Source organism: Equus przewalskii, chromosome 7 (assembly GCF_037783145.1).
Source record: "Equus przewalskii isolate Varuska chromosome 7, EquPr2, whole genome shotgun sequence".
Lineage (NCBI taxonomy): Eukaryota > Metazoa > Chordata > Mammalia > Perissodactyla > Equidae > Equus > Equus przewalskii.
Window position 1 is genome coordinate 44,905,631 of NC_091837.1, and position 25,264 is coordinate 44,930,894.

At 49.8% G+C, this 25,264-nt stretch overlaps 2 protein-coding genes across 9 annotated transcripts in view; one reads left to right on the plus strand and one right to left on the minus strand.

Annotated features, from left to right (window-relative positions):
* The window catches only part of EMILIN2 (elastin microfibril interfacer 2), a 51,029-nt gene extending 42,482 nt beyond the window's left edge, over positions 1 to 8,547 (plus strand). Inside the window, exons 5-8 of one of the 2 annotated variants that reach the window (XM_070627483.1) lie at positions 2,238 to 2,630; positions 4,094 to 4,126; positions 4,703 to 4,831; positions 7,501 to 8,547. In XM_070627483.1, coding sequence (XP_070483584.1) covers positions 2,238 to 2,630; positions 4,094 to 4,126; positions 4,703 to 4,831; positions 7,501 to 7,838 — 893 coding nt within the window. In that variant the 3' untranslated portion in view covers positions 7,839 to 8,547. The remainder of the gene's footprint in view (positions 1 to 2,237; positions 2,631 to 4,093; positions 4,127 to 4,702; positions 4,832 to 7,500) is intronic. The other variant, XM_070627484.1, reaches the window with a different exon arrangement.
* A 3,265-nt stretch (positions 8,548 to 11,812) lies between these two features.
* The window catches only part of LPIN2 (lipin 2), a 91,084-nt gene continuing 77,632 nt past the window's right edge, over positions 11,813 to 25,264 (minus strand). For all 7 annotated transcript variants that reach the window (XM_070627489.1, XM_070627486.1, XM_070627487.1 and 4 more), the window contains 12 exons: positions 24,310 to 24,497; positions 22,447 to 22,540; positions 21,945 to 22,014; positions 21,109 to 21,198; positions 20,284 to 20,366; positions 19,151 to 19,295; positions 18,361 to 18,509; positions 17,725 to 17,811; positions 16,640 to 16,792; positions 16,144 to 16,258; positions 15,365 to 15,468; positions 11,813 to 15,026 (listed from right to left, as the gene is read on the minus strand). In XM_070627489.1, the coding sequence (XP_070483590.1) occupies positions 14,882 to 15,026; positions 15,365 to 15,468; positions 16,144 to 16,258; positions 16,640 to 16,792; positions 17,725 to 17,811; positions 18,361 to 18,509; positions 19,151 to 19,295; positions 20,284 to 20,366; positions 21,109 to 21,198; positions 21,945 to 22,014; positions 22,447 to 22,540; positions 24,310 to 24,497 (1,423 nt within the window). In that variant the 3' untranslated portion in view covers positions 11,813 to 14,881. The remainder of the gene's footprint in view (positions 15,027 to 15,364; positions 15,469 to 16,143; positions 16,259 to 16,639; positions 16,793 to 17,724; positions 17,812 to 18,360; positions 18,510 to 19,150; positions 19,296 to 20,283; positions 20,367 to 21,108; positions 21,199 to 21,944; positions 22,015 to 22,446; positions 22,541 to 24,309; positions 24,498 to 25,264) is intronic.

Consider the following 25,264-nt stretch of genomic DNA (forward strand, 5'->3'; position numbering starts at 1 on the left):
TGCCATGGTTTGGGTCTTTTCAATAATTGTGCTGGGATCTTTCATTTTCTTCAATTCTGAGAAATTGTATGTATGTATTTGATAATTCTCTCTTTACCACCTCATCATGCCTCCGCCCCAGTTTTTCTGATCTTTTCTTCAGGAGAGACTTTTGAATTGACCTTCTAACTTCCTTATGGTTTCCTTCTAATTGTCCATCATTTTGGCTTCCTGTTCTACCTTCTGAAAGATTTCCTTGGTTTTATCTACCAGTTCTTTCTTTCTTTCTTTTTTTGAGGAAGATTAGCCCTGAGCTAACATCTGTTGCCAGTCCTCCTCTTTTTGCTGAGGAAGACTGGCCCTGAGCTCACATCCATGTCCATCTTTCTCCACTTTATATGTGGGATGCCTATCACAGCATGGCTTGCCAAGCGGTGCCATGTCTGCACCCGGGATCCAAACCGGTGAACCCTAGGCTGCTGAAGTGCAACGTGCGTACTTAATCGCTGCGCCACTGGGCCGGGACCTATCTACCAGTTATTTCAATGAATTTCCTTACTTTGGCAAGCATATTTTCAATCTGCAAAGGCTCATTCTTATTCTCTGGTTACACCTTTTTTATGGCAATCTCCTCCTGCATCTTGGATGCAGCGTCTTCTGTTTCTCTGAGGGTTTTACATCTTTGTCTTCTTGCATTGTGTCTGGTGCTTCTTTCTGTTGCTTGGTTGGATGGCTTGTTTGGTTCTCTGTCTTTATATTGCAGGCTTTCCTTGCTGTGGTCTTGACTGCGGTTCACATTTGAAGGTGAGGCACTAGATGGAGTTTCACGCCTGTGGGCTTCACCGTGGTCAGTCTGAAGAATTCTCCCACCTCCAGCCTGAGGGATAAGCAGGTGTCCTGGGAGCTGAGCAGGAGAAGGGGGCTGGGAGCCTCCTAATTCAGTGTGCAGACTTTGACTTTGTGTTTTCACCCTGTTGTCTCACTCCTGTCCTCCACCGCGGCTGGTGTCCCCATGTCTGGACTCCCTCTGCCTCAGTTTCTCTGTCTAAGCTGGCCCTTCTCAATCAGGGTTCTGAAGAGAAGATCTGACGCCAGTCCATTGTATGGAGTGAACTGACTTCTCTCTGCATCTAGAAGGGTGTCAGCCCTGTGTCATCCTGGGGAGAATTGAGACAGTCATCATCACTCATGTCGTTCTCTATAGGGCTCAATCCTCTGATGGAGCACTGGTCAGGAAAGGCTGTGTGAGAAATAACCTTCCTCTGGGGCTGGAGGTGGGCCAGCAGCCTGGCTCTCTGGGTGGAGCAGGGGCATTTGTTTGAACTGCCAGAGTTATGTTCACAAGTTTTAAAACAAAACCAGACAGCGGGTCAAAATGCAGTCACTGATTTTGCCTGGACATCATTTGTATAGTTCGGGAGCCTGGACACCGCAGGCACCATAGGGATTGAGGCGGTGGATGGGGTTTGGCTTTTGAGGGTGGTATGGCCCCGTCCCGGTTATTTTTAGATGCCTCAAGGGCCTTCAGGAGGGCTTCCTGGAAGGCTAGTTCCAGGAACGTACTCATAGGAGGAAAGGGCGGCAGCTTCCCGCAGCCGTGTCACAGCGCCATCCCAAGAGGGCGGGGAAGTGTGAATCAGGAGGTTCCTCCAGTGGAAATTCCCTCAGCTGGTGATCTCAAGGCTGTGGCAGAGGCGTGGGGCGCTCTGCTCCTCTGGGGCCTGTGCCTGCTGCAGAGGCGCCTGAGCTCCCAGCAGCTGGGTGGCCGTGGTGTCTGCACCGGGCAGGCTCTCAGCTGGTGAAGCCATCCACAGTGACCCACCCTGAAAAGCTTGTTTGAGAGAAGGCAAGGTCGTGAGTGGCAGCAGGTCCCTTTCAGAAGTTGGTGATCCATCCGCGGTATCATCATGCAGTGAAACAGGAAGTTTAGGGCTCTGGAGCCGAGAAGGATGCTGTTTTGGGGAGAGCAACCATCGTGTAGAAAGAGGCTGAGAATCCCCCTTCTCTGGGCTGGGGGTCCCCACTAGCCCACGGCTCCTTCTGAAGATGCGAGGCAGGCTGTCCCCACACTGTGGTGGCTGCTCTTGTATGTCCTGGTGGGGCAGTGCCCACAACGTCCTCGATGCTACAGGGACAGCCACCCAAGCACAGCCCTTGTCCCGGAGCCTCGCCCAGGGAGTCTCACAGAGGGGTCTGTGGCTGCGCAGGCGTCTGCGGGTTTTTAACTCTGCATTTCTTTTCATTTTCCTAATGCTCAGCGGAGGAGCCCTCAGAAGCGCCGCCGCCGCCCCGAGGGAAGGCCCCGCCGGCGCCCTGGCCCTCTGCCCCGGAGGAGGCCCCCACGGAGCCGCCGCGGCCGAAGCTGAGCCCCGCGCCGCGGCCGAGGCCGAGCGAGGAGCCCGGACAGCAGCTGCCCGCAGGCCAGCAGCCTGTCCTGCCCAAGAGACCCCCGCCGCCGCTGCCCCCGCCGCTGCGGCCCGGCTGGACGGGGCTGCCCTTCCTGCCCGGCTCCACCGGGGTCATTATGGAGACTGGAGAGGCCGGGCCCCCGGGGAGGATGGGCGTGTCGGGCAGGGGCCTGCCCCAGGGGGTGGATGGCCAGACTGGGCAGCGGCCCGTCCCCAGCGCGGAAGGCGTTGCAGGAGCCCCAGGTAAGGCCCGCGGCCTGGCGAGAACACCCTGCGGGGGCCGCCTGCGCCTCGGGGGCTGCTGCAGGGCCCGTGTGCCTCCAGGGTCCAGCCTCCAGGGGGTCAGCTCGAAACAGCTCTCCAAAGGCGCTGAGGTCCTGAGGGACCAGTTCATGCTAATGAACCCCCAGAGGCAGGGGACCCCGGGGACAGTGCAGTAAATTCTATCTGAAGGTAGAATTGTCCCATGGGCTGGAATACCTGTGCTACGAACAGCTCGCTGATTTTCCCAGCAGCAAGTGTAGCTTGTGGAGCAGCAAAGACAAGCCGCACATCAGAATGGGGGGCCGCAGGGCTCTGGTCATCACAAGCTTTGGGACCAGGCTGCCTCCTAAGCTCTGTGAGGTTCAGCTATCCTTCACCTGCGAAATGAGGATGAGAATAGGACCTCAGGGAGTTACTGTGAGGATGAAGGAGAAGAACCTGGTCCGCTGCTGGCTAGGCAGTGCTCCCTGAGAGCTGTGACTGCAGTGCCAGTGTGTGTGTGTGTTGAGGGGGGCGGGGTGTCAGGCAAGGCAGGAGGGAGGAGGAGGGAGCAAGCATTTATGGGATCCTCAGCGCATGCCAGGACCGAATTGGGTCCTTGGTCTCTTACAGCTCTCCTGACAGCACTACGAGGTCGATATTAGCTCTGTTTGTAGATGAGGAAACTGAGGCTCAGGGCCATGACGTGTAAACAGATGGTGTCCTTGAGGCAGGTGATGTCAGCTCCCATACGGCAGGGCAAACCAGTCCCCTCAGAGTCAGACAGGCTGATGATCGGGCACGCAGTCACCAGCAAGGGTGGCCTGGGGCACCCAGGACCCCTGAAGCAGCTGCCAGGTGGGGGGGGGGGGTCGCTGCTGAGAAGACAAGGAGACACATTTGCTCTCACCAGCTCCCCTTTCCTCTGTCCCTCCACTGCCACCCACCTTGCAGTCCCAGCTCTCCCCCGGCAGGTACACTGCCTTCCAAAACGACTGTGCTTGGATACTTATATTCTTGGGCTCTTCGCTTGTCGCTCCGTGCAGTCATCGTGGCCACCCCCCACTGCCTCCATGTATCAATGCCTCCAACACCGCATCCAGCCCAGCTGGGGGCAAAGCCTGTGAACAGACAGTGCTCCCAGAGGGCAAGCACAGTAGTTGGCCTGGGTGAGCCTGACTCAGTCTGCAGACTTCTCCCCACTGGCTTGGGCCCCCAGGCCCTGGCGCCTCCTATTGCTTCCTCATGGTGCCCCCGCCAGCTCAACCTCTGGGACGTCTTCCAGCGGCTAGTGAAGAGCGGGCACGGCAGGGTGCAACCATGCCTGTTTCTAGGAAGGTGGCTCGAGTGGCCTCTGTCTGTGTCTAAGAAATAGAGAGTGAGGAGCAGGGAGAAAGGGGAGCTCAGAAAACTGAGGGCTGGTGAGGGCTTTGCTTGACATCCCATCCCATTTGGTTTTTCAGGATACCCCAAGTCACCTCCTGTGGCCTCCCCAGGTACGTTTGCCCAGGGACCAGGGGCGGCTGTCCCTGGAGCCTCTGTTCCTCCCCTGTGGGTCCTGCCTCCTCCCTCCGCTGTTAGCCCAGCTTGTCCCCACTCACCGGGGACAGGGCCTCTGCCAACTACAGGGGACCGAGCCCCCTGAAGTTTGCTCCCCAGAGAGGGTCAGAGTCATCCTGAGACAAGGAGTTTTCCTTCATGCCTCGTCCCAGCTCTTGGAATTTCCCGAGAGGACCGCGGTGGGGTAGGGGGCGCTGCACAGGGTGTATGGGTCTGGAGTAGTCAGCAGTGCCCTGGGTTACTCCTGGGCCCCCCATCCTGCCCGCCCCCCAACACACACTCTCTTACACCCCCACACACGTTCTCATACATGTGCACTCCCAGCAAGTGCTCACGCTCCTGAGTGCCCCTGGGACAGGGGCTGGAGGACCTGGGTGTGAGGAACAGTTTGTGTCCCATGCTCTTGAGCACTTTCCGGGGAAGTAAAGCCGTGAGGCCACCGCGGTTCCCAGGCCCCGACCCCAAGCTCGTTCCCCGGGAGCCTGCAAACACTTGTCCTCTCTCTGCACCAGGGCTTCCAGCGCCTTCTCTGGTGTCTTTCTCCGCCGGGCTCACCCAGAAGCCTTTCCCCAGCGATGGAGGCGTCGTCCTCTTTAACAAAGTGCTGGTGAATGACGGGGACGTGTACAACCCCAGCACCGGTGAGTCCTCAGGGGGCCTGCTCCCCTTCTCCTCCCTGGAAGCCTTCTCTCCAGATGCCACTGCCCTGCCCGCTCTCCATTGCCAGCCCAGCCTGGGAGGAGGCGCCCGTGTGGCCCAGGGCACAGACCGGCCATGGGCCGTGTTGTTCATCCCCATTTTGTCTCTCAGGCTGCAGGGCAGGTGTGCAGTGACATTTTCTAGTCTGAGGTCAGCATGCCAGCCTCAGCACTCCCCATGGGGACATCATCCATTCGTTTGAAGAGGTTGTTAGAAAGGCTGTGCTGGCTGCAGCCATCACGCCCTGGGCCCTCCCAGCTGTCTCCCCCACCCCCCCAAGCCACCAAGTGCCCCTCTTTCTCAGTATCACCATCATCCTAACACCCTGGAACAGGACAGGCAAGACCACCCCCTTGCCCCGCTCTGCCTTCTTCAGATAGACAGAGCCAGCAACGGGACAGTGATCCCTCCAGGAGGCCTGGGCCCTGTGTGCCGGTCTCCCGCTCTGGACCAGAACCACTTAAGCTGTCTGCCTGGGATTCCATCCACAGCACCTGTGTCATCCCCCTTCCCACCAGGCCAGATGTGGGCATCTTGTCCCCTGTGTAAGGGAAGGTGTGTCAGGGCCCCACCTAGCCCATGGATGTCCCAGGGGAGTGCCCCCCTGCCGGCCCGTTGGCAGCCCTGAGGGAAGCATGGCTCCAGCTGTGCCTGGGTGATCAGGCAGAGCCCCGAGGCAGGCGATGTGAAGGTCTGGGCCTTTCCTCAATAGACCTCTGGGAGGGGCCCGTCTCTGGGCCAATAAGCACCAGCAGACCGCGTGCCCACGAGGGAGGGGCTGCCTGCGTGTGATGCTGGTGGATTTCAGGAGGCAGATGGAATCGAGCTCCTTCTCAGCAGGGTTTTTAGCCATCGCCCTCACGTTTGCCTCCCTGGCCACTGTCTAGCTATATATCCCACCTATTCTTAGGACAGTGGTTCTTAAATTTTAGCGAGCATAAAGGTCACCTGCAGAACTTGGAAAAATGGAGCTCCTGGTCCTCCAGGCTGATTGGAGTGGAGCTCAGGACTGTGCATTTTTAACCCGCTCCCAAGGCTCAGAGGCAGGCTCGGGTGTGGGAAGCAACACTGCTTTCAGCTCAAGTTCGGCTTCCTCCGGGGGCCCTCGCTCCATGCTGCCTTGGTGGTGGGGACGGCTTGTCCACTCCGACAGGTCTGGTAGTCTTTGCAAGCAGGGACAGTGATCCACATTTCTCTCACATGCCTGGGATGCCCAGCCCAGCCTCCCCTCTCTCGTGGAGCAGGTCCTCAGTAAAGGAATTCTGGGTGGCCCTGAGTGAGGCCTCACCACAGGCAGTCTCCGAGCGAAGACGAAGGCCATGAGTCCAGACTGCCTGGGTGGGTCTGTCCTTAGGGCCCAGGTGCCTCAGGAAAGGCTCCTGGAACTTTAGATAACTTACTATTAAAAGTGGCGGGAGGGAGCCCAGTGCCTGGCATTTGCACTATTTTTCAGGGCAGATTGCAGACCCAGCCCCTGAGACTCCTTCTTAGCTCCTGGCCTTGACCTGTGGTCAGTGGTCCAGGTCTAGCTCCCTCCCCAGAGCCCTTGGGCAGTGGCTGCTCCTGCCAGGAATTGTTGTGGGCTCTGACTCTCCTAGCTATGTGGCTACCTACAGCTGCTGCTGCTTTGCAAATGATCCATCTACAAACCTTATTTCCTCTTCTCATGCCGTCTCACCACCTCTGACCACCACTTCCCTTGCCTCCCCAGGCCCAGAACCTGTGAGTGACTGTCTGAGTGAATAGCAGCTTATTTCTGGCCATGACTGGAGGCCACCTGTATTCTGGTCCAACATAGGGAGGCAGGCTCTTCCACCCAAGGAATGCTGGTTGTGGCCTCTGCCTGGATTAGTGAGAAGCTTTGTGGGGGTTTTTTGGGTCTTGCCTCCTTAGGAGGCAGCTCGGGTGTTTCATGGATATTTTGTCCAGCAGCCAAGCTGTGAGGCTGATTCTAAGTTGGCCTTGGGGTGCTTTCAATGATGGAGAGAACTCCCAAGAGGCAACCAGGATCTGGGCAGCTACTTCCTCCCTGTTAAACCTTAAGTGAGGTGGGAGCAGGCCATGGGCTGGGCGTCAACCCTGGGTCTTTGTGAAGCACGTGCCGTGCACATGGTGTCACAAAGGCTGGTAAACCCAGTTGCTGGGAATGTTAGAGGGACTGGGTGCTCACCCAGTAAGGCTGGATCGTTCTCTCCCTGCACCATGCACAGTAAGGGGCAGGTTTTTCCTGCTCTGGGTATGGGTGAGTTATATTATTTATACCAAATCCTGAGGGTTTTGCAGTATTTGTCCTCTTCTGGATGTTACAAGCAGAAGACAGTGGGTTTGGCAGTGAAGACTGGGTCAATGGCAAAGAGCAGTGTGAGCTAAGGGGGGGTCTGTCATTGGGTGGGTGCAAATATAAAAAGGGTTACCTTTGCCTGAATCAGCCTGCCTTCTACAGGTAGGGTAACCAACTCTCCTGGTTTGCCCAGGACGCTGAGCACTAAAACTGAGGCAGTCCCAGGCCAACCAAGGTGGCTGGTCACCTACATCTGGGCTAACTGATGACCTGTCACAAAGGTCTGTGATGGTGTCACGTGAATGCAGGTGTCTCCCTTCCTCCTCCCAGGGATCTTCACGGCTCCATACGACGGGCGCTACCTGATCACGGCTACGCTCACTCCCGAGAGGGACGCGTATGTGGAAGCTGTTCTGTCCGTCTCCAATGCCAGCGTGGCCCAGCTGCACACAGCTGGCTACAAGAGAGAATTCCTGGAATACCACCGGCCCCAGGGGGCTTTGCACACTTGTGGGGGCCCGGGCGCATTCCACCTCATTGTGCACTTGAAGGCAGGAGATGGCGTCAACATCGTGGTGACTGGGGGCAGGCTGGCTCACACGGACTTTGACGAAATGTACTCCACATTCAGTGGGGTTTTCTTATATCCTTTCCTTTCCCACCTCTAGGGCAGCTGGGGAACGGGATGGGGAGAGAGTCATGAGATTGTGGAATCTTTAATATATTAGTTTATGTACGTAACTGGAGCACTGGTCTAGTTTTCTGCAGACGTCCCATCACTTCCCTCCAGATAAAGGCCTTGACTGGCTGCAGAGGCCACCACCCCTTAGAGTTCCCCGGCAGGCAGGAGCGAACCACGTGGTCACCACAGCCACTGACTTGTCACTCTGACCTGACAACTGAAGAGCTGGAAACGCCCCTGCCTGTCAGCCAGGTCCTCCCCCTGCGTTTCCCAGCTTCCACCTCCAAGTCAGCGTGAGCCCTGCCCTGAGGGGCCTGCGCTGGGCCTGTGGGGTGAAACCCAGATCAGTCTTGCCGATGGAGGAGGAAGAGCTGCTGGGCTGCAGGCCTGAGAGGAGGCGGGTGGCGAGAATCGGTATTCGTCTTTACTGGAGAGCAAAACTGTCGCCAACTGTCTTTATTTACACTGCATGGAGAAGAGTTCAAACACTGAAGTGCTGCACCGGCATGTGCCACCACAGACACCTGGAGTTTACAGTCCGGGGGTCCCGGGTTGGCTCCCCACTGCTCACCCCGGCCTTTGCCCCACTGTGAAGGGATGCACGAGAGACTGTCTGTGTTGCGTGTTGGGCTCCTTGAATGACATGTACAATTTAAGTGCAAAGACAGGGAGCGTCAATAAAGATGTAAAACCACTTCAAGTGACTTAGGTCTGGTGCCTTATGGATTGAGAGGTGTTGCTGAAAAGCAAAGTGCAGAAAGGTGGGGCCAGCCCTGTGGCCGAGTGGTTAAGTTCGCACGCTCTGCTTCGCTGGCCTGGGGTTTCGCCAGTTCGGATCCTGGGCGTGGACATGGCACCGCTCATCAAGCCATGCTGAGGCGGCATCCCACATGTCACAACTAGAAGGACCCACAACTAAAATATACAACCATGTACTGGGGAGATTTGGGGAGAAAAAGCAGAAAAAAAAAAGATTGGCAGCAGTTGTTAGCTCAGGTGCTAATCTTTAAAAAAAAAGAAAAAGAATAAAAAGTTTGAAAGTGCAGAAAAACTGACTTTTTGTTAATGGCTGTAGAAAGTACGCTTGAGTAAATTAATCTGTCATACAACTGCTACCCCTCAGCATCCAGGCTGTACACTTGGGGTTTTTTTGCTTGTAAAGATAGCCCAGATGTGCTTGCAGGTCAAGGCCCCTATGTGGTCCCCACCGCTGAAGAGGCGTTCCTCCAGGGGATGCTGAAAATTCCCATCTAATCAGCAGCTGCCCAAGCTAATGAGCTCGCTCTCTGCACAGCTCAGAGCAGATGTGGCTTTAAGAACTCTTGCGTTCCCAGGCAACAAGAGGCCCAACATAAAACTGATCACACTGAAAGCTGAGATCATCTGAAAAAAGCAGGAATCTTCCCATGGAGAGCACGTTCTGTTCCAGGGAAGCCCAGGCACGTTCCTCCGTTACCAGCAGCCACAGAAACCTCTAGGCTCAGCAGACCCTTAGCTCCAGGTGGTCTCTGCTCATCAGGTTGGTAATATCTGCTGGCCAATCAAGTGCCACTGGGGGAGGCAAGTCCACTAGAGCTGCAGGGAAAGATGTGGACGCTAGAAGCCAGTGTCCTTTGCCTAGAATCAAGCCACCAGATACTCTCATGCTGTAAAAGTTTGAGTTTCCAGGACTGTTTGCAAATGAGATTTCAGGGTGGCCACTGGACACTTGAGAGAGGAGCCTTCTTCCTTGTCCCCTCCTCAGCTAGGGACCAGTGACCGAGTATTGAAGGCCTGCTGTTGTAGTATTTTAAAGTCTGGACCTCTCCGTCCAGGAGGGGAGGGAGAAGGGCCTTCTCATCCTCTGCTTCTCCAGCTGGGGCTCTGGCTAACCATGGCTGCAGTTACTGCTGGCTGACCTAGAAACGACTCACGGAAAAAACCCCAATGCGTGGGGCCAGCCCCGTGGCCGAGTGGTTAAGTTCTCGCGCTCCGCTTCAGTGACCCAGGGTTTCGCCAGTTCGGATCCTGGGTGCCGACATGGCACAGCTGGTCAGGTCATGTTGAGGTAGCGTCCCGTGTGCTACGACTAGAAGGACCCACAGCTAAAATATACAACGATGTTCCAGGGGCGGGGGGTGGTGGGGCTTTGGGGAGAAGAAGAATAAGAAAAAAGAAAAAAATTGGCAACAGATGTTAGCACAGGTGCCAATCTTCTAAAAAAAAAAAAAAAAAACCCCAATGCGGCGGAGCCTCTTCAGGAAGACCCAGCTGGCACACGCACACACGCTGTCCGCGTGCTCTCACACCCCCTCTTAGAAACCTTAGTGCCAAAGGGACAAATGCTCAGCCAGAAAGACAGGGACCAGAAAATAGGTAGATAGTGACAATTTTCCTTTTTTTCTACTCCATAGATGAGAAATCTCTGGGGCACCAAGTAAAACTTAGTCCTTCTCTCTCAGTGCATCTTGACAATTCATTTACCAAAGAAGGTGAATTTCAGCTCTTGTGTATCCATGATAGGCTAATATATGAAGTCTAAGCAGGTCCTGCAGTTTCTTCATGATAAACTAGGACGAAAGCTGGACCACAGCCCGGGTAGGAGGCGGCATCTTTGGAAGGGAAAGGCCGTTCTTTTGTACAGAGAGAAAATGCAAGGTTGGCTGAGCTCTGGGCTGCAGGAGACTCAGAGCAGGCCCTTGCAGAAGTCAACAGCCCTTAAGCTGTGCGTCCGTGAGTGAGACGTACGAACCAGGCCTAGGACTTAATCAGGCACAAGGTTACAACTTCTAAAATAAAGTTGTGGCGGAGAAAAAGGTCAGGGCACTTCTTAAGATACGCAGAGACAGGACTGGGACAGTCTCCCCCCACATGCAACATTAGCAAATGGCCTCATTTAAATGATTAAAAGCAACAAAACAACACCAGCAATAAAGAATGCAAATCAGTGCAAATTGCATTGGAAATCATTTCCATGTTAGCACATTAATCTAGCTTTCTCAGTGACCCCATCATCTTTTGAACTGTTTCAATCTATTTGCAGTTTGAAAGGAAAGGAGTATTTGTGATCAGAGAGGCAGACCCAGGTCCATGCCCGTGGATTTGAACCGTGGCTTTGCATGCATCCAAATCCACTTTCTACATGTATATACGTGTTTTCCCTCTACTGTCCTATCAGCGGGAAGGAAGAAGGGAGGACACACACAGAGCGTGGCAGAAGGGAGACAGGCTCTCGGAGCCCGGGGATGGGACGCACGCTGCTCCTCCCTGAAGCCGTTTAGAGTAGAAGCCATTTCTTTTAAAATCAACTTCCCTGTTTGAGCCCTTCCTTTCTACTCCCAACGTTCCCTTCACCTGGGCCTCTCACCCAGCCATCGTGTCACGTAGCAGCAGCATGAAATGAAAGCTTTTCCGTGCTTCAGGGCACACTCGCAAGGAGGGACGCTGGGATTCGCCGTGTTCAGCATCTGCTGCATCTGGTAGGGCCCAGCAATCTGAGGGGATAAAAACGCCCTGATTTAAACAACATGAAATTAACATGTGGGGTGTGTTTTGATCCAAGATCCCTTTGACTCTCCTAGGCTGATGCAAACATCAGGATTGCTAAGTGGCATTCACCCTGAGAAGGGTTTAGTGAAGGTGGGGTGGCAAGGGCTCTGAGCAGGACTCTCGGGACCCCTGAAGGGCCGAGGGGTGGGAGGGGAGCACAGCCCAGACGACAGCACTGAGACGAACCAGAAACTACATATGTCTGAGTGAATCATCTCCTGGCAGAGGCTACAGAGCGAGAGGTTAGTTCCTGTGGGTGTAGCCTCACTTTTGGAGTCTGGTTTTATAAAAATAAGCACCAAAAAGAAGTCCTTTCTGTAGACAAATTTGAGTGTCAGCAAAGATCAAAATGCTAATTTATGGAAATTACCAATTTTTGGCAAGAGTATAGAGAAGATGGTTTAACTCCCCTGAAGAAAAGAGTCAAACGCATTCAGTTTACATTTGTTTATTGTTGTAACATTTTGTTTCGAACATCAAACACTGCACCAAAATAGCCATTTATCTCGACAATTGTCTTTGCCATAACTAAGAGTACTGATGTTTACAATTAATTTCTGACAACTTAAAACTTATTAGTGGCATTGCTGTCTAATAATCAAATACTTCACCATAAACCGAATGTAATTATTAAATTAAAAGAGCAAAGTTTCCCCTCCCTTTCTTATCTTCCAAACAAACCAAAAAAGTAGCTTTCACCTGGAAAGAGCACTTACTCTAAACAAGAACTTAATTTCAACCAATTTCATTAAACCTAGCATGCTCTAAAACAGGGGAAAACAAGGCTTCCCAGAGTAAATATGATGATACTGCAAAAGACAAAATTTCCTGGAAGGGTCTGTATTCACCAACTTAGAAAAAGAGAGTTTACTTTCTACCTATTTTTAAAAGGTCTCGCCTGCACCTTCAAACTCGCGCCCCAGCAGGGCGGGGTGCGGTCTCTCAGGGCACGCGTCCTTCCCAGGCAGGCAGCCGGCTGTTGTTCCTCAGCTCTTCTCCCTCTGATTGTCAGCAGCTTTCGTTTTAGGATATCACACTAGTAAGTTTTTTCTTTTTCCAGTTGAAAACTATGCAGATCTTTTTAAGCACAGCAAACAGTACTCACACATGGGGCTGAGTTCGCATGCTCTGGGCCCACACGTGTACTTGCTAACGCCTGCCGGAGAGGCGGGTGTCGACAGCACAGCTGCACAAGCTTCAGCACATGGACATCAAGGCAAACACTAAAGTCAGGTTGAACTGGAAAGAGGGAATGGGCCATGGCTATGTCAGCAGTGGGGCAGCCGAGAGAATGGCTTGGCAGAGCCCAGTCTGCCTGCAGTCTCCCGGGGATCCCGCCCATCACCGAAGGCAGCTCAAGGCTAACGCTTCAGCGTTCGCTCACCATCGTAAGGGTCTGTGTACAAACACACTCGAGGGCATCTCTCTTTCACAGAAAGAACAAATGTCATTTGTACCAAATGGCAACGGATTTTCAGCACAAACTTAATACTTTCCTAACACTATGGTAATAGTAATAGCAATCATCCACTTTCAGCCAGAGGGACTCCTTTAAAGAAGGAAAACGACTCCTCAATTAGTGCATGTACCCACCAGATCAATCTGCAGTGACAAAATAACAAAGTCTAGTGCTTATGGACGCCAGGACAGAGGGAGCACCCTCAACCAGGGCAGGGAGACCTGATTCCTAGGTTGGACACTCTAACAAGGCCCCTGTGTCCAGAGAGAAGAGCTGATGAAGAAAAGGAAACTGTCTCGTCAAAAACTCTTTAAAGGACAACCTAAAAAAAAATACAGAAAGTATACAAGATTTTCTGCACTGCACATATGCAAAGAAGCCCTAGGAAGCTCAGGTTAAGCACAGAAAGCTCGCGTTCTTCCTCTAAAGCAAAGGCGGTGGAGAGAACATGCTGAGGAATCTACGAGACAGACAGATGCTGCTCTGCTAGGATTCTAATTCACCAGCTGGGCAGAACTCCGTATAAATGTAACCCAGTTTCCCTAACCTACTGTACAAAAATGAACTCATTCACTAATTTGTCCTTGAACTACTTAGGATGGGAAGGTTTGCACTGGAGGAAGCGTGTATCGTTCCACCTCTGGGAACACGTGCCTCCAGGTTCTGCCACCGAGAACTACGTTCCAGGGGCTTTACCACTGTCTTTGCATCCAACAGCACTAGGAAAAATGCTGAACAAGTCATTTCAACTCTCCAATCTGGAAAAATAACCACCCCCATTTCTCCATCTCTAGATCAGTATTATTTTGGGTGAAGCACATTAAAACGAGGAGACCCCCAGTCCAAGCACAGGGGAAGGCAGAGGTGGGACTGGAAACCATGCAGAGCGGGGCGCCTGTATCGGCAGCTCCCGCTCTCTGCTCTGGGACTCGGCTCCCTGCCTTCTCACTGACCGAGGCCTAGGTTTGGTCCTTTCTGGTCCCCTGAAAGCCTCCCCTCTACAGCTCTCTTGACTCTAACACTCACTAAGGTGGCGTCAGCACCCAGCCTGACCTCTCCAGGCTCGCGCAGCTCCGGAGGGGCTCATGGGACAGAACCCTCCCTAGTGCTGTCTGCTCAGACTCTGACACGAGCTCATTACAACCAGGCAGAGGCAGAGAGAGAAGGACTCTGCCGGAGCCAATGCACGTGCACATCTGCAGCTCCAAGGCCTCCCTGAAAACAGCTGTTCTCTGTCGTTTAACCAGCTCCCACTGTTAGTACAGTTCTACAGACACTGCATACATTCAGCAAGACCCGTTTCTTCGGGCTAGGTCCAAGACACTACTTCAGGGTCTCTCATCATGGAGTAGTCACAGATAAGGAGGTGATGACCGAAGGGGATTTTCTTCCCCAGAAGCCCACATCTGTGGGGCTGGGATCAGCGGCCCTGGGGCCCGCCCGGCCCGGCCGAGCAGCCGTCCTGCGTCAGTGTAGCAGGGGAGGAGGAGCCCACAGAAGGAACGTGCCCAGGCTGTTTGGGCCAACATCACTAACTGGGCCTGCAGCAGTTCAGTGGACCCTGACTGCTACTCTGAAGCAAGCCCTGGCTCTAGAAAGAAACACTCTCAATTCCCCAGTGGAAATTATAACACTTTACTTTGCGCAATGTTTTGGTCCACTCTTATTTAGCTTCTTTTTTCTTCCTTTTAAATTATTCAGTTAAAGGAGCACCCAGTATACAACTTGACACAGAGCATGTGTGAGGACGAACCAGTGACAGGTGCCCAGCCTCCAAGCTCAGGTCCAAGCTCCCTCACTTGTCCCGCCGGGGCGCTGAGCTGCACTGAGCTGCGACCCGGCCAAGTCCATGGAGGTGAAGGAGGGCGGCAGCTCCAGCTCCAGGAGCTCTCTCTGTCCGTGCCAGCGCCTGCCTGGTAACATGTGTCCTGTTCCACACCTGTGGCTCAGAGGAGAGCCCAGTGTCCTCTGTCCAGCAGAACCGCCCGTCGCTTTCCCTTGCTCCGGGCGAGTGACTGAGGGCCTCCGCCCGAGGTGCCTCCTCAGGCCAGGTCATCCAGGTCCACTTTGGGGATCGGGTCTCGCCAGTAGCAGAAGGAGCTGAACTCTGGGCATGGAAATGCAGAATTCTGTTCCTTACTGAGGAGTGGGAATACATGCTCCACGAGCTCGCTCAGTCTGTGATACCTAGGAGAAGGGAGTGGGAAAGAAATGCACTCACTCTTACTTTAAAGTTGATTTAAGAGCACAGGACTGTAGGTTGTAAAGTCAGTTATTCAGATTCCTCAGACTGGCAGGGTCTGAGACACGCCTCGCTTCCCAGGGCACAGTATACCTCTTCACAGTCTAGGATAATCTGTGATCCCATAAATAGCTATCGCAGAGGAGAAGACACCCAGGCAAGGAGGAAAGCCTCCAAAAGGCTGGTATGGTTCTGATACTTCTAGCTGGCCCTGATCCTTACTATCCGTCTGTCCCCAACTTCACTCCTGGCTGCAGGGCGCCAGGCTGAGGAACACACTTACGATGACTTGTTTCCTTTGGTCCTTTCTTGTATTAATTCACCCTTGGGGTTCACAGTGAATATTCTGCAGTCTGGAACTCCAACTTGTGTGTAAGCATAGACATCCTGCAGAAGAAAACATCAAACAGGGTGACTAAGACAGAAGAAATGAGAAGATGCTTCTCTGGTTCCCTGTGAGCCAGAAGAACTGCATAAACAGAAGACTGTCCATGGGAAATGTGGAGCTGGGCACAGTGTGGCTTTGCCACCGAAACTGAGCTTTAGACAAACCTGAGCTAAAGAGTGAAGCCAAACCCAGAGCACGCTTGGGGAGTCAGAAAACTTGGGCACCAAGGAGACGCCAGGGGCCAAGCAGGAGGGGTGACCCGCTGCCTGCCAGAGCCCAGGGGGCAGCCCCTCTGCAGCCTGGGAAGGAGGCAAGTTGAGGAAGTGTTAATGAAGGGTGAGAACTCACGCTATGGTTCTGGGCGGATCCAAGGACGTGGCTTAGAACCACTTAGAACATAAGTCAGAACTGCCTGAGGAAATGGAACTGAAGCCACAGAAACAAAGACAATGTGCCCTTTGTCATATACCAACATTGTGGGGCAGATCTCCACCTACAGGACATCCCCATATGCAGAAATTTGGAACAGATAAAAAGTGGAAACCCATTTAGCAGAATGGACATTCACTTTGCTTATATTAGTTTGGAATTATGACATGGCTATACTCTAAGAAGGACATTTCTCTAAGTTTTACCCACCACGTCAGAATGCGTAGCCCAGAGGAGACACTCACATTGGGACGGTTTCCAAAGGCAGCGTAGAAGGGCTGCTTAGACGGGGCAAACAGATTCTTGATGTCATTCAGACACTCAATTTTGAACTTCTCTGGTTTCTTTTCTATCACTTCCCTAGTGGAAAAAAATACAATTACCAAATTCAGAATGGTAGTTTTCCCTGGTGTGTGGTCCTAAAAAGATTTTAATGCTCACAATCACCTAATTTTTTTAATCCTTTGTAACTGGTACCTTTCTTTCTCCTCTTTTGCTAGTCAATGTGATGATTAAGAAAATCTGATGGGGTTTAAGGAAGGAGAAAACTTGACAACTTGACTTTTCTTGACCATGTGTGACACAGACCAGGCGAGCTGTGTGAGGCAGAATGCTAGGGGGGAGCCAGAGAACCAGGAGACGCAGAAGCTCGAAAACAGACATAAACCCTTCCAACGAGCCTCATGCACACGCATGCACGCTCACACACAGAGGCAGTGCGGATGCCTGCTGGAGAGGTACCTGTGGAAGGCCGAGAACAAGCTGCTGGGGGACAGCATCAGAGGGCCCCGGGGCAAGATCGTGCCCTTGTCATTGACCCAGTGCAGGTAGCCACGGGTCATGTCAGCCATGCCGATGGCACGGGCGGAACAGTACAGAAATTTGTAGCCATTCCTGAAAGAGAACATGTCCTGTTTAGACCATGTGCTTTGCCTAAAGGGAAAAAAGCACTTTCCTTTTAAAAGATCCAAATAAAGTTTCTCTTATTGTGAAAATTGAATTCTTGAATTTAACAGGAAAGTAGTTAGGATTATAAAGATCTCACCTTTCCAGGGAAAACACCACGGGGAAAAATAGAGGTATAGGCAACTAAGGATTATGCTAAATTTACAAGTATTGATGTATCTTCAGCATCTAGTCCACAAAAGCCAGATTACAGAACAGACAAAAATCCTAGGCTATCTTTTAATTATCTGCTATAAAGTAAAGATACAAAGGACCTTATTTATAAAGACAATTTGCAGAACGCAAACCATTCAGTAAAACAAATGGCAAAATTATATCTGGGCAACCGACATACTTATATTATGACATTCTTATCTAACGCTTAAGACACTAATTTTTCAAATCAATTTAACTCGTATGTATTAGGGTCCCACGAAGGCCAAGGCAGTTTTCTCTGACAGAGAGGACCCCATGGGTGACATGTTTCCCTCATGCACGCGTGTATTACCTACTCAACAAAATACAATTTAAAAATATCCAATTGGTAAAAAAGAAAATCGGCTCTCTTGTTAAATTATAGCTAAAAAACTCAATTATGGCTGTAACTATAGATACAGGTAGTGCCTAAAACTCTTCACATTGTGAGAATGCGACCAAAGAAGTTAAACACGTAATGTAATGCCCAGCGCACAGCTCAGGTTCCACAAATGGTGGCTGCCACTCTTCTCTGGGTGAGGTTATAGGAAAGAAGTGGGAAAGAAGAGCAGGAATAGATGGATCATGAACAATTTCCAGGGGCTGATGTATGCTATTTTTCTATAGTTCTTAAAGCAAAATGCCAGCTCACTACGGTGCACTGACATGTGGGACAGGATACCTACTCGTTGATGGAATGGTAGAGCTTTGCTATACCCTGATGAGTCCAGTCTTTACCCAGCTGTGGAAGAATCTGTCCCAAAGCATCCGACCTAAGAGGGTAGAAACAGAAAAAGGCATCAGGAATCGAGCATATAAAGCCAAGTGTTCTCCTGTTTAGTCCAATACCAGCTGCCAACATACACTGGGTGGAGGAGGGGTGGGGACACTCTTCAAAGGCGATCTCGTCACGGCTTATTCAACAGTGATCCCGTCTCCTGCAAATACACCCACCGAGGAACCGCTAAAAGTAGCATCAGACGCGAGAGCCAGATGTTCATTTTCAGAGAGAATTTACAACCACACATCCTCTGTTTCTCTTCCCTAATCTCAACAGCTTCCTAGATTTTTTTTAACACCAGACTTGAGACCAAAGAACTAAATCTTTCCAAAAGAGATTTTTGATGGTACATTTGTAAGGCTCTGCTCATCTCCTCCAACTGTAAAATGACCCTGTGTGGACTGCACCAGGACGTCTCAGCGCATACAGTTTAAAAAACACTCCCAATAGCGGCCAAGGTCAACCCGGCAAGGGACCCCCCACCACACACTGACCTGCACCTCCCCTCCCTGCCATCCACCACGTAAGGGCTCCTGCTTACTTAGTTATTGTTCCATCGATATCTGAAATGATGACCTTGTCATTCCAGTTCCACAGGTAAATGGTCCCTGCGCAGCGGCAGGTACCTTGATACTGGGTTGTAATACTAAACACAACATCATTTGGGCCATCTTGGAGCTTCAGTTTTGCCTTTCATAAAAAGTAGGGGAATAAAGAAAATTACAGAGAGAGAATTTTGAAAACGGTAAATCACTTTGATGGAATTACATGTAACAATTGAAAGTCACATTTTCCAATAATATGCAGTCACTGAGAGATTGCTTAAGATATAACGCTAAGTGAAAAAGTATCCTAATCTCTAAAATATATAAATATACATATGCATGTGTCAATGTATAAAGAATGGAAAGAAATACATAAATATGATAACCGTAATAAAAGAAAAAAAACCGGCCGAAAACATATAGTTTGGAAAGAGTCTGAATATTTACAAAACCACCGCTGGTGTTTCAGGACCCCAGCTCAGGATGGTTTCTGTCACATCAGCACACACCTGGCCCAGTGGAGTGCACACAGCTGGCTCACAACAAGCTCGGCTGAGGGAGAGGCAGCCTGAATGGAGTTTCGGGATTCCAAGAAACTTCTCCAATCCCCCCCCAAAATAAAACCTCTCTGCTCTTCCTGCATACCTAATTAAGACAGCATTTACGCGACCACACACCAGACAGCGTGCATAAGGCTTTGCACTGGGGAGACAGAAGGGAAGCACATCCGATTCAACAGTTACTAAGTTAATCTGACTGGATCCCCAGGGATCACAGACGACTCACAATCTGGTCTGAGGAGAGTCGAAGAGACTTCTTATATGAGGTCGTGCCGCTGTGGCTCGGGGGCTCTGTGGGGACGGGGTCCACTTTGATTGATTCCTCGAGCTCCTGTGATCCCTCGTCACTCGACGAGTCATCCTCGGCTGACCTATTCAGATCAACCCAGTTACTGAAGAGGCAGCAAGGTGTTTTATTGATGAGAGCTTTTCATTTAGGATCAAGAAAAGAGAAAGATCCTAAATGCATTCTAGAGGTGGGAAGAGTTGTTCCCTGTTTCCCATGTCTGAATATTCGTGTCACGAAGTGTTAAGGCCACCTTCCTCCTCCGTCTCATGATTGACCAGCAGTTACTGTGTGGCCATCACTCGTCATTTTCTACTGTGACCAGTGAATGCTACTAGTCTACTGTCTCTTGTTGAAAAGAATATGTATGTTTCAAAAGACATACATTGTGGAAAATATAATTGTTTATACTGATCTAATAAACTAACAGGAAAGATTTTATACACTCCTTTTAAAAGAAGAGAGTAAAGAGGAAGAAGATGAATGCTCAGGCTTAGACAGACTACTAAATTAAAGAGTCAGGGAGTGGCAGGAGAAGAAAGCATCTGACTGGGGGAATACAAGGCTGGCAGAGACCAGGCTGGGGTATCTGATGGGCCTCCTCTCAGGGTAGGCCAATCCAATGTCCAAAGGGGTGCTACTTCTTCCAAGAGGTTAAGTGAACCCGTGCCCACTGTGAGATTCTCCTTCATATCTCCTTCTGCACCTGACAGGAAGCAGGGGGCAGAGGCCCCGGAGGCAGTGCATCTTAAGACTCCTCGAGACCGCCTCCCAGAGGCCTGCATTTCGCAGGCCTCTGCTTCCATGGCTCCAGGATGGGAACAAGGTAGTTTGGAAGCAGTGATGAGCATATTTACTCCTCTGAGCTGATAATATTTTTTAGAAAAGCAGAAGTTATCATCTGCTAACTACCTGAGTGGCACAAACAAGCCACTTATTGTCATGTATGTCCACAGGAGAAAGATGTTTCTGACTAAGAATTAAACAAAACTGCCCAAATCAACCCAAATGCAACGGCTAAAGCAGGCGTAGCCCAAGCGCTGTGGGCCTGGAGGAAGGACAGGCGCCCCCACCTGCCACTGGCCGGCTCCTTTGCGCCTGACGGCAGGTCACTTGTCGGCAGCACCTCGGATTTCCCTTCCTTGGCCTCCGGCAGCTAAAACAGCAAGAAAGTAATGGCAACGTGCAAATTTTCCCCAGTGACAAGCAAAAACTCAGCAGCAGCCCTCTCCAGGAACAAGCAAAACTGCTTTCTTAATCCACAATTTAACAATGCTTAAGAAACAGACTTTCTCTAGTTTGAGCCAAAGAACAGAAACCTGAGACAGAAGTCATATGCTGCTACACAAAAAGCTGTCACTACAAATCCAGAAGTAAAAATTTTAAAAGAGCACCATTTCAAGTCACAAAGTATAACACAACTGGCCCACACTCGCGAGGGCCACAGCAGGGACACTGGGACTGCAGAGTAAGTGTGCCTGGTGTCGCTGCCCGCTGTGCAGCAGAACAAGCTCAACTTCTGTGTGGAAGGTGTGGCAGCAAAGGGGAAAGGGCAAGGGCTTCGGAAGGGGACTGGAGGCCAAACCCGAGCTCCAGCCCTCACAGGTATGTGCCCTCGGTGTCACGCTGCTTCAGCTCCTCATGCCCAAGTCTCCTGACCTATAGAATGAGAACTCAAACGTCTACACTGCTGGGCTCCGGGGAGGTGAGAGTAACGCAAGTAAAGCATCCAGCACAGAACCTGCACGTTAGCTGTTCAAAAATGGTGACTATTATCATTGTAGAAGAGCATTACACAGCCCAAATTGACTTTCTCATGCTTGGCAAAAAGGCTTTTTGTCTAAATGAGAGATTCCCTTCTTTCAGCCCATGGGAAGGAGTGCCTCCAGGTCACTTACCTGTTTGGTCATGCTTTCTCTCTTACGCCAAAACCACCAGCGACCAGATTTCTTTGGCATCTTATCTTTGACCCAGGACTCGACTGTGGCCTGGAAACAATCAACCTGGGTCAGTCTAGCAACCTGTTGGTCACAAAGCCCTGGACTACTTTCTACCTTAGCCTGCAGGATGGTGCCTTATTATGGAACATGAGCAATGCTTGCCACACCTCCCAAACTCCTCCAGAGTGTTCAACTCCTCTGAGAGACGGAGTATCCTCTCTCGTGGCAGCATGGCTTCGTGGCATTCTGTGGCGAGACAGGTAGCTGGCTATGTAGGAGCAGCCCCCTTAGGGGCTGGTGGTGGGCTGCTCTCACTTCTCTACCCTTGACAAATGTGGTTCTCATGCGTTCTGAGGACCAACCAGGACAATGATGTCTTCTTGGTGGACAGATTCAAGGCAAACCTTCAGGTTCTACATAACAGGCTTACTCGTCCCCATTTGACCTAACCACAATGATATTAAGCTTCTGGGGGCCACAGCACCCTCTTCTTCCTGCTTCTTTCCATGTTAATGAGAGGAAACTTTCTTCATTCATTCTATATTTAACTAACAATTAGTAAAATCTCTCAACTTTCATACATAACCAGAAACTGGTATAAATATCTTGTAAAAATGACAAAGATGTGGCAGCCCAGCTAATTTTCTAGATTTGGGGCATGAGGTAATTTGAGTGGGCACATAGAACTCTTTGGATCTTTTATCATATGAATTTTATATTAAATATAGATTTTTTTCTAAGTTCTATATGCTGTAGATATTTTTGAAAAGGCAACAAACAGTGGATCCTCTCACCTTAGGCAAACTCTTCTGGAACACTTGCAAGCTAAGGATCATGGGAGCAGCCAAAGCCCAGTTATAGTAACTGTGAGAAATAAAGATTGTGCAAACCATTACACAGAGAGAGGAGAGAGTGAGAGAGAGAAGGGGGTAGAAAGGGAGGGAGGAAGGGAGCAGAGGGGGAGGGTAGAAATAACAGGAAATTCCTTATTCTTTTCAATGAAAAGATGATCAGCTAAATTTTTTGTCACATGAGTAATCTTTGCTTTAAGCCAAACTTCTCTGAATAGAAAAGCAGTAAAATCTATACAACAGAATAACATTTCAGTGCCTTATTTAAAAATGAAGTTGAGGCTTCACTTTCACTACCAAGTCACTGCCCATTATAGGAGCCCACTGCTCATTTATAGGAGATGGTATATTTTATGGCAAGAAAAACGGTGATGGTTAAAAAGAGCACTTGGAAAAAGAGCACTCCAAGAGTATTTAACAATTATAAAAGCAAGATTGCACTTACCGGTTATATATCCGTATTACAAGGTTAGGATTGTCTATAAGTCCAGGGTTTTCTGCAAATTCATGATAAGTAATGATATGCTCCATGAATTTTTCTGCAATGGAAAACAATGATCAATTTGGTCAGAGATGACACAAATTCCCATAGGAGATGATCACAATGCTCTCTGCATTGACAGCACTACAGGATAAGTCCTTTTTTAAAAAACCTATTTTTATATCCGTCAAAAACAAAATGTCAGACACTTTTTTCCCCAGGGCAAGAAAGAACAATTCCTTTCTACCCTCTCCCTCTTCCACCACTCCTCCCCCAGTGTAAAAAATAAAACAACAAAACGAAGCAAAACAAAAACAAGAGATATGCCAGAGAATTTTAAAAGGAAAATAGATTACAGATGTGGCCAGAGAGAGAGGAAGACACACACACACGTGTATACACACACACTGTATAACTAATGAAAAACTGAGAATTTCATTCCCATCAAAGGGAGACACTCTTTACTGGCAGGCAACTGCATAACTGGGGAATATTCATGGGGGTCTCACAGCTTTAAATGCGTGCTACAGTAGAAAACAATCAAAATGTCTTACAATTGCTTGGAGAAAGAAATTCACACACACCAGAATTCGAGTTGGGGTCTGTCTAGAAATAAATCCCAGGTTCTTGCAGAATGAATGAGGGTTTTGCGTGAATTTTTGTACCCTGTTCCTAAACCTGCGTTCTAGGAGATCCAGGCTAACAGAAATTTCTCACTGGGATGGTTCCTCCTGGTAATTTGTGTATTATTTACTTTTACTTGCCATTTCTGCCTCCTCCAATAACAAACTCTACCTAAGTTACCAATACTTTCCTAAAAAGCATAAAATTTACTGTTCATATAAATTGTATATTTTCCACATCCCTACACCTAAATTTTAAGTGAGGGCTTATGAGGATTATAATAAGAATGTGACCTATTTAATTTCATCCTTAGAAGATACCATTGGCTGTAACACACTCAATCTCTTGCAAAAATTAAAATTAATAAATAGAATTAAGAGATGGAGAAGAGAGGCATAACGAGCCCACTATGATCCTAAAAAGAAGAACGTTGAGGAAAGCAGAGCTGTAAGGCTCCGGGCACCCAGTCTGCCATATGCAGGCCTTCAGCTGCTCTGGGGTGAGAGAAGACAAAAGATGATGCTAGCCATGGAAAGAAAACCTTTCCTTAGAGGAGAATCATTCAAGGGCCACCAGCCAAAGTGAGGAAATATTAAGAGTTTAGTTTACAAAGGAAAGTAAAACCAAAAAGGCCTAAGAACTTGGGACAAACGCACGCTGGTGCCCAGCCCACAGCAGAGGCGTCTGTATGACCTCTGCTAAACAAGCTCCTTCCTTTCTCTTGAGCAAACTTCACTCTCCTGGCCAACTCTGAAGACTGAGACAGAAAGTAATCCCTTCTACTTTTTGCCAGAAAGAACATTTACTCAGTGGATAATCAATTTCAATAACTTCAGGCCCTACTCTCATGTCTAAGGCCCTGTGCTTTCCAGGAGGACAGCTGGAACCCAGTCCCACAAATATTTCAACAACTTTACAGACGAGAAAACAACACAGTGTGAGCTGACCTTGGCTCAGCAAACAGGGTGGCCTGAGAACTCTCAACCTCTTAATGTGAAATGCAGCCTTCAAGGCACCCCCGTCAGCCAAGCCATTTATCTGTAATGTCACTCCACATGAGGTACCTTAAATGAGGGGTTAAGGTCTGACATTAAAGGGAGATCACCTGTTACCTGCACAAGATCGCTAAAGAATTTCACACCCTGAAGTGGCAGAACCGCAGGTTTTCTATCAAGCAACGGCAGGCACAACTGCCTCGTGTACCTTTAGAAATTTCTCCGTTCTCACTGAGGCCCCCACAAAGGGAGAGGGTGACGTCGGGCAAGTCCATGGTAGAATCCAAGAGGCACTCAGTGCCACTATCAGCGGCCGCGCTTCCCACGGACTGTGGGGACTGGGAGCCAGAAGGCGTGTCAGACTCGGGCCACTGCCTGGAGACGGGGTCTGATTCACTGTGGCAGGGGATGGGGAGAAGAGGATTTGCCTTATTACAACTTCTTGTATTCCTAGCTTACTACGTGGTTCTCTGAGGGCTTGAACCAAATTAACATACCCCCTTTAAAAAGGAACAGATTGACCAACAATCAGACATAGCTTTTCTTAGGTGGTGTTTAGAATCATAGCATAAATGACATTAAAAATAAATAACCTAATAGCACTACTGAGGAATTAACTGTGAATACAGTAAATATGTCGCAAAAACCACTTCAGTTATTCATAATAATGCAACCTTTTTAACCATGGCCTTTCTGATTTTAATTAAAGGAGTAAAAGAGTTACAAGCATTTATTTACATTTCCATGATGAAAATGACAGAGTAATTAAGAAAAATCTGATGTTTGGAAACCTTTTGATCCTAATTTCCTAGAAAAAGCTGTGGTACATATACATCCTGTAGAAAATTACTGTAGTCCAGGGCTGTTTTATTTTTAAAAACAAGGCTTTTCTAAATTCATCTGTTACTTCACAAAATAGAACAAAGAAATTAAGCAAGAGAAAAATTTCAGGAGGCCAGACCCACCTTGAAGAACTATACTGAGAAAGAAACTAGAGACAAACCGTTCTGACAGCAGAGAGGGCCAGGGCTGAAGACAGGCTTACTCAGTATTTTCACTTTTCTAGATGGAAAGGCACAGAGCCAGGTTTTGGTAAATGATCCTAAGGGAAACTTTCTGTAATGGAGCGTAAATTTGAGAGGAAAACATGGAAATGGAACCTT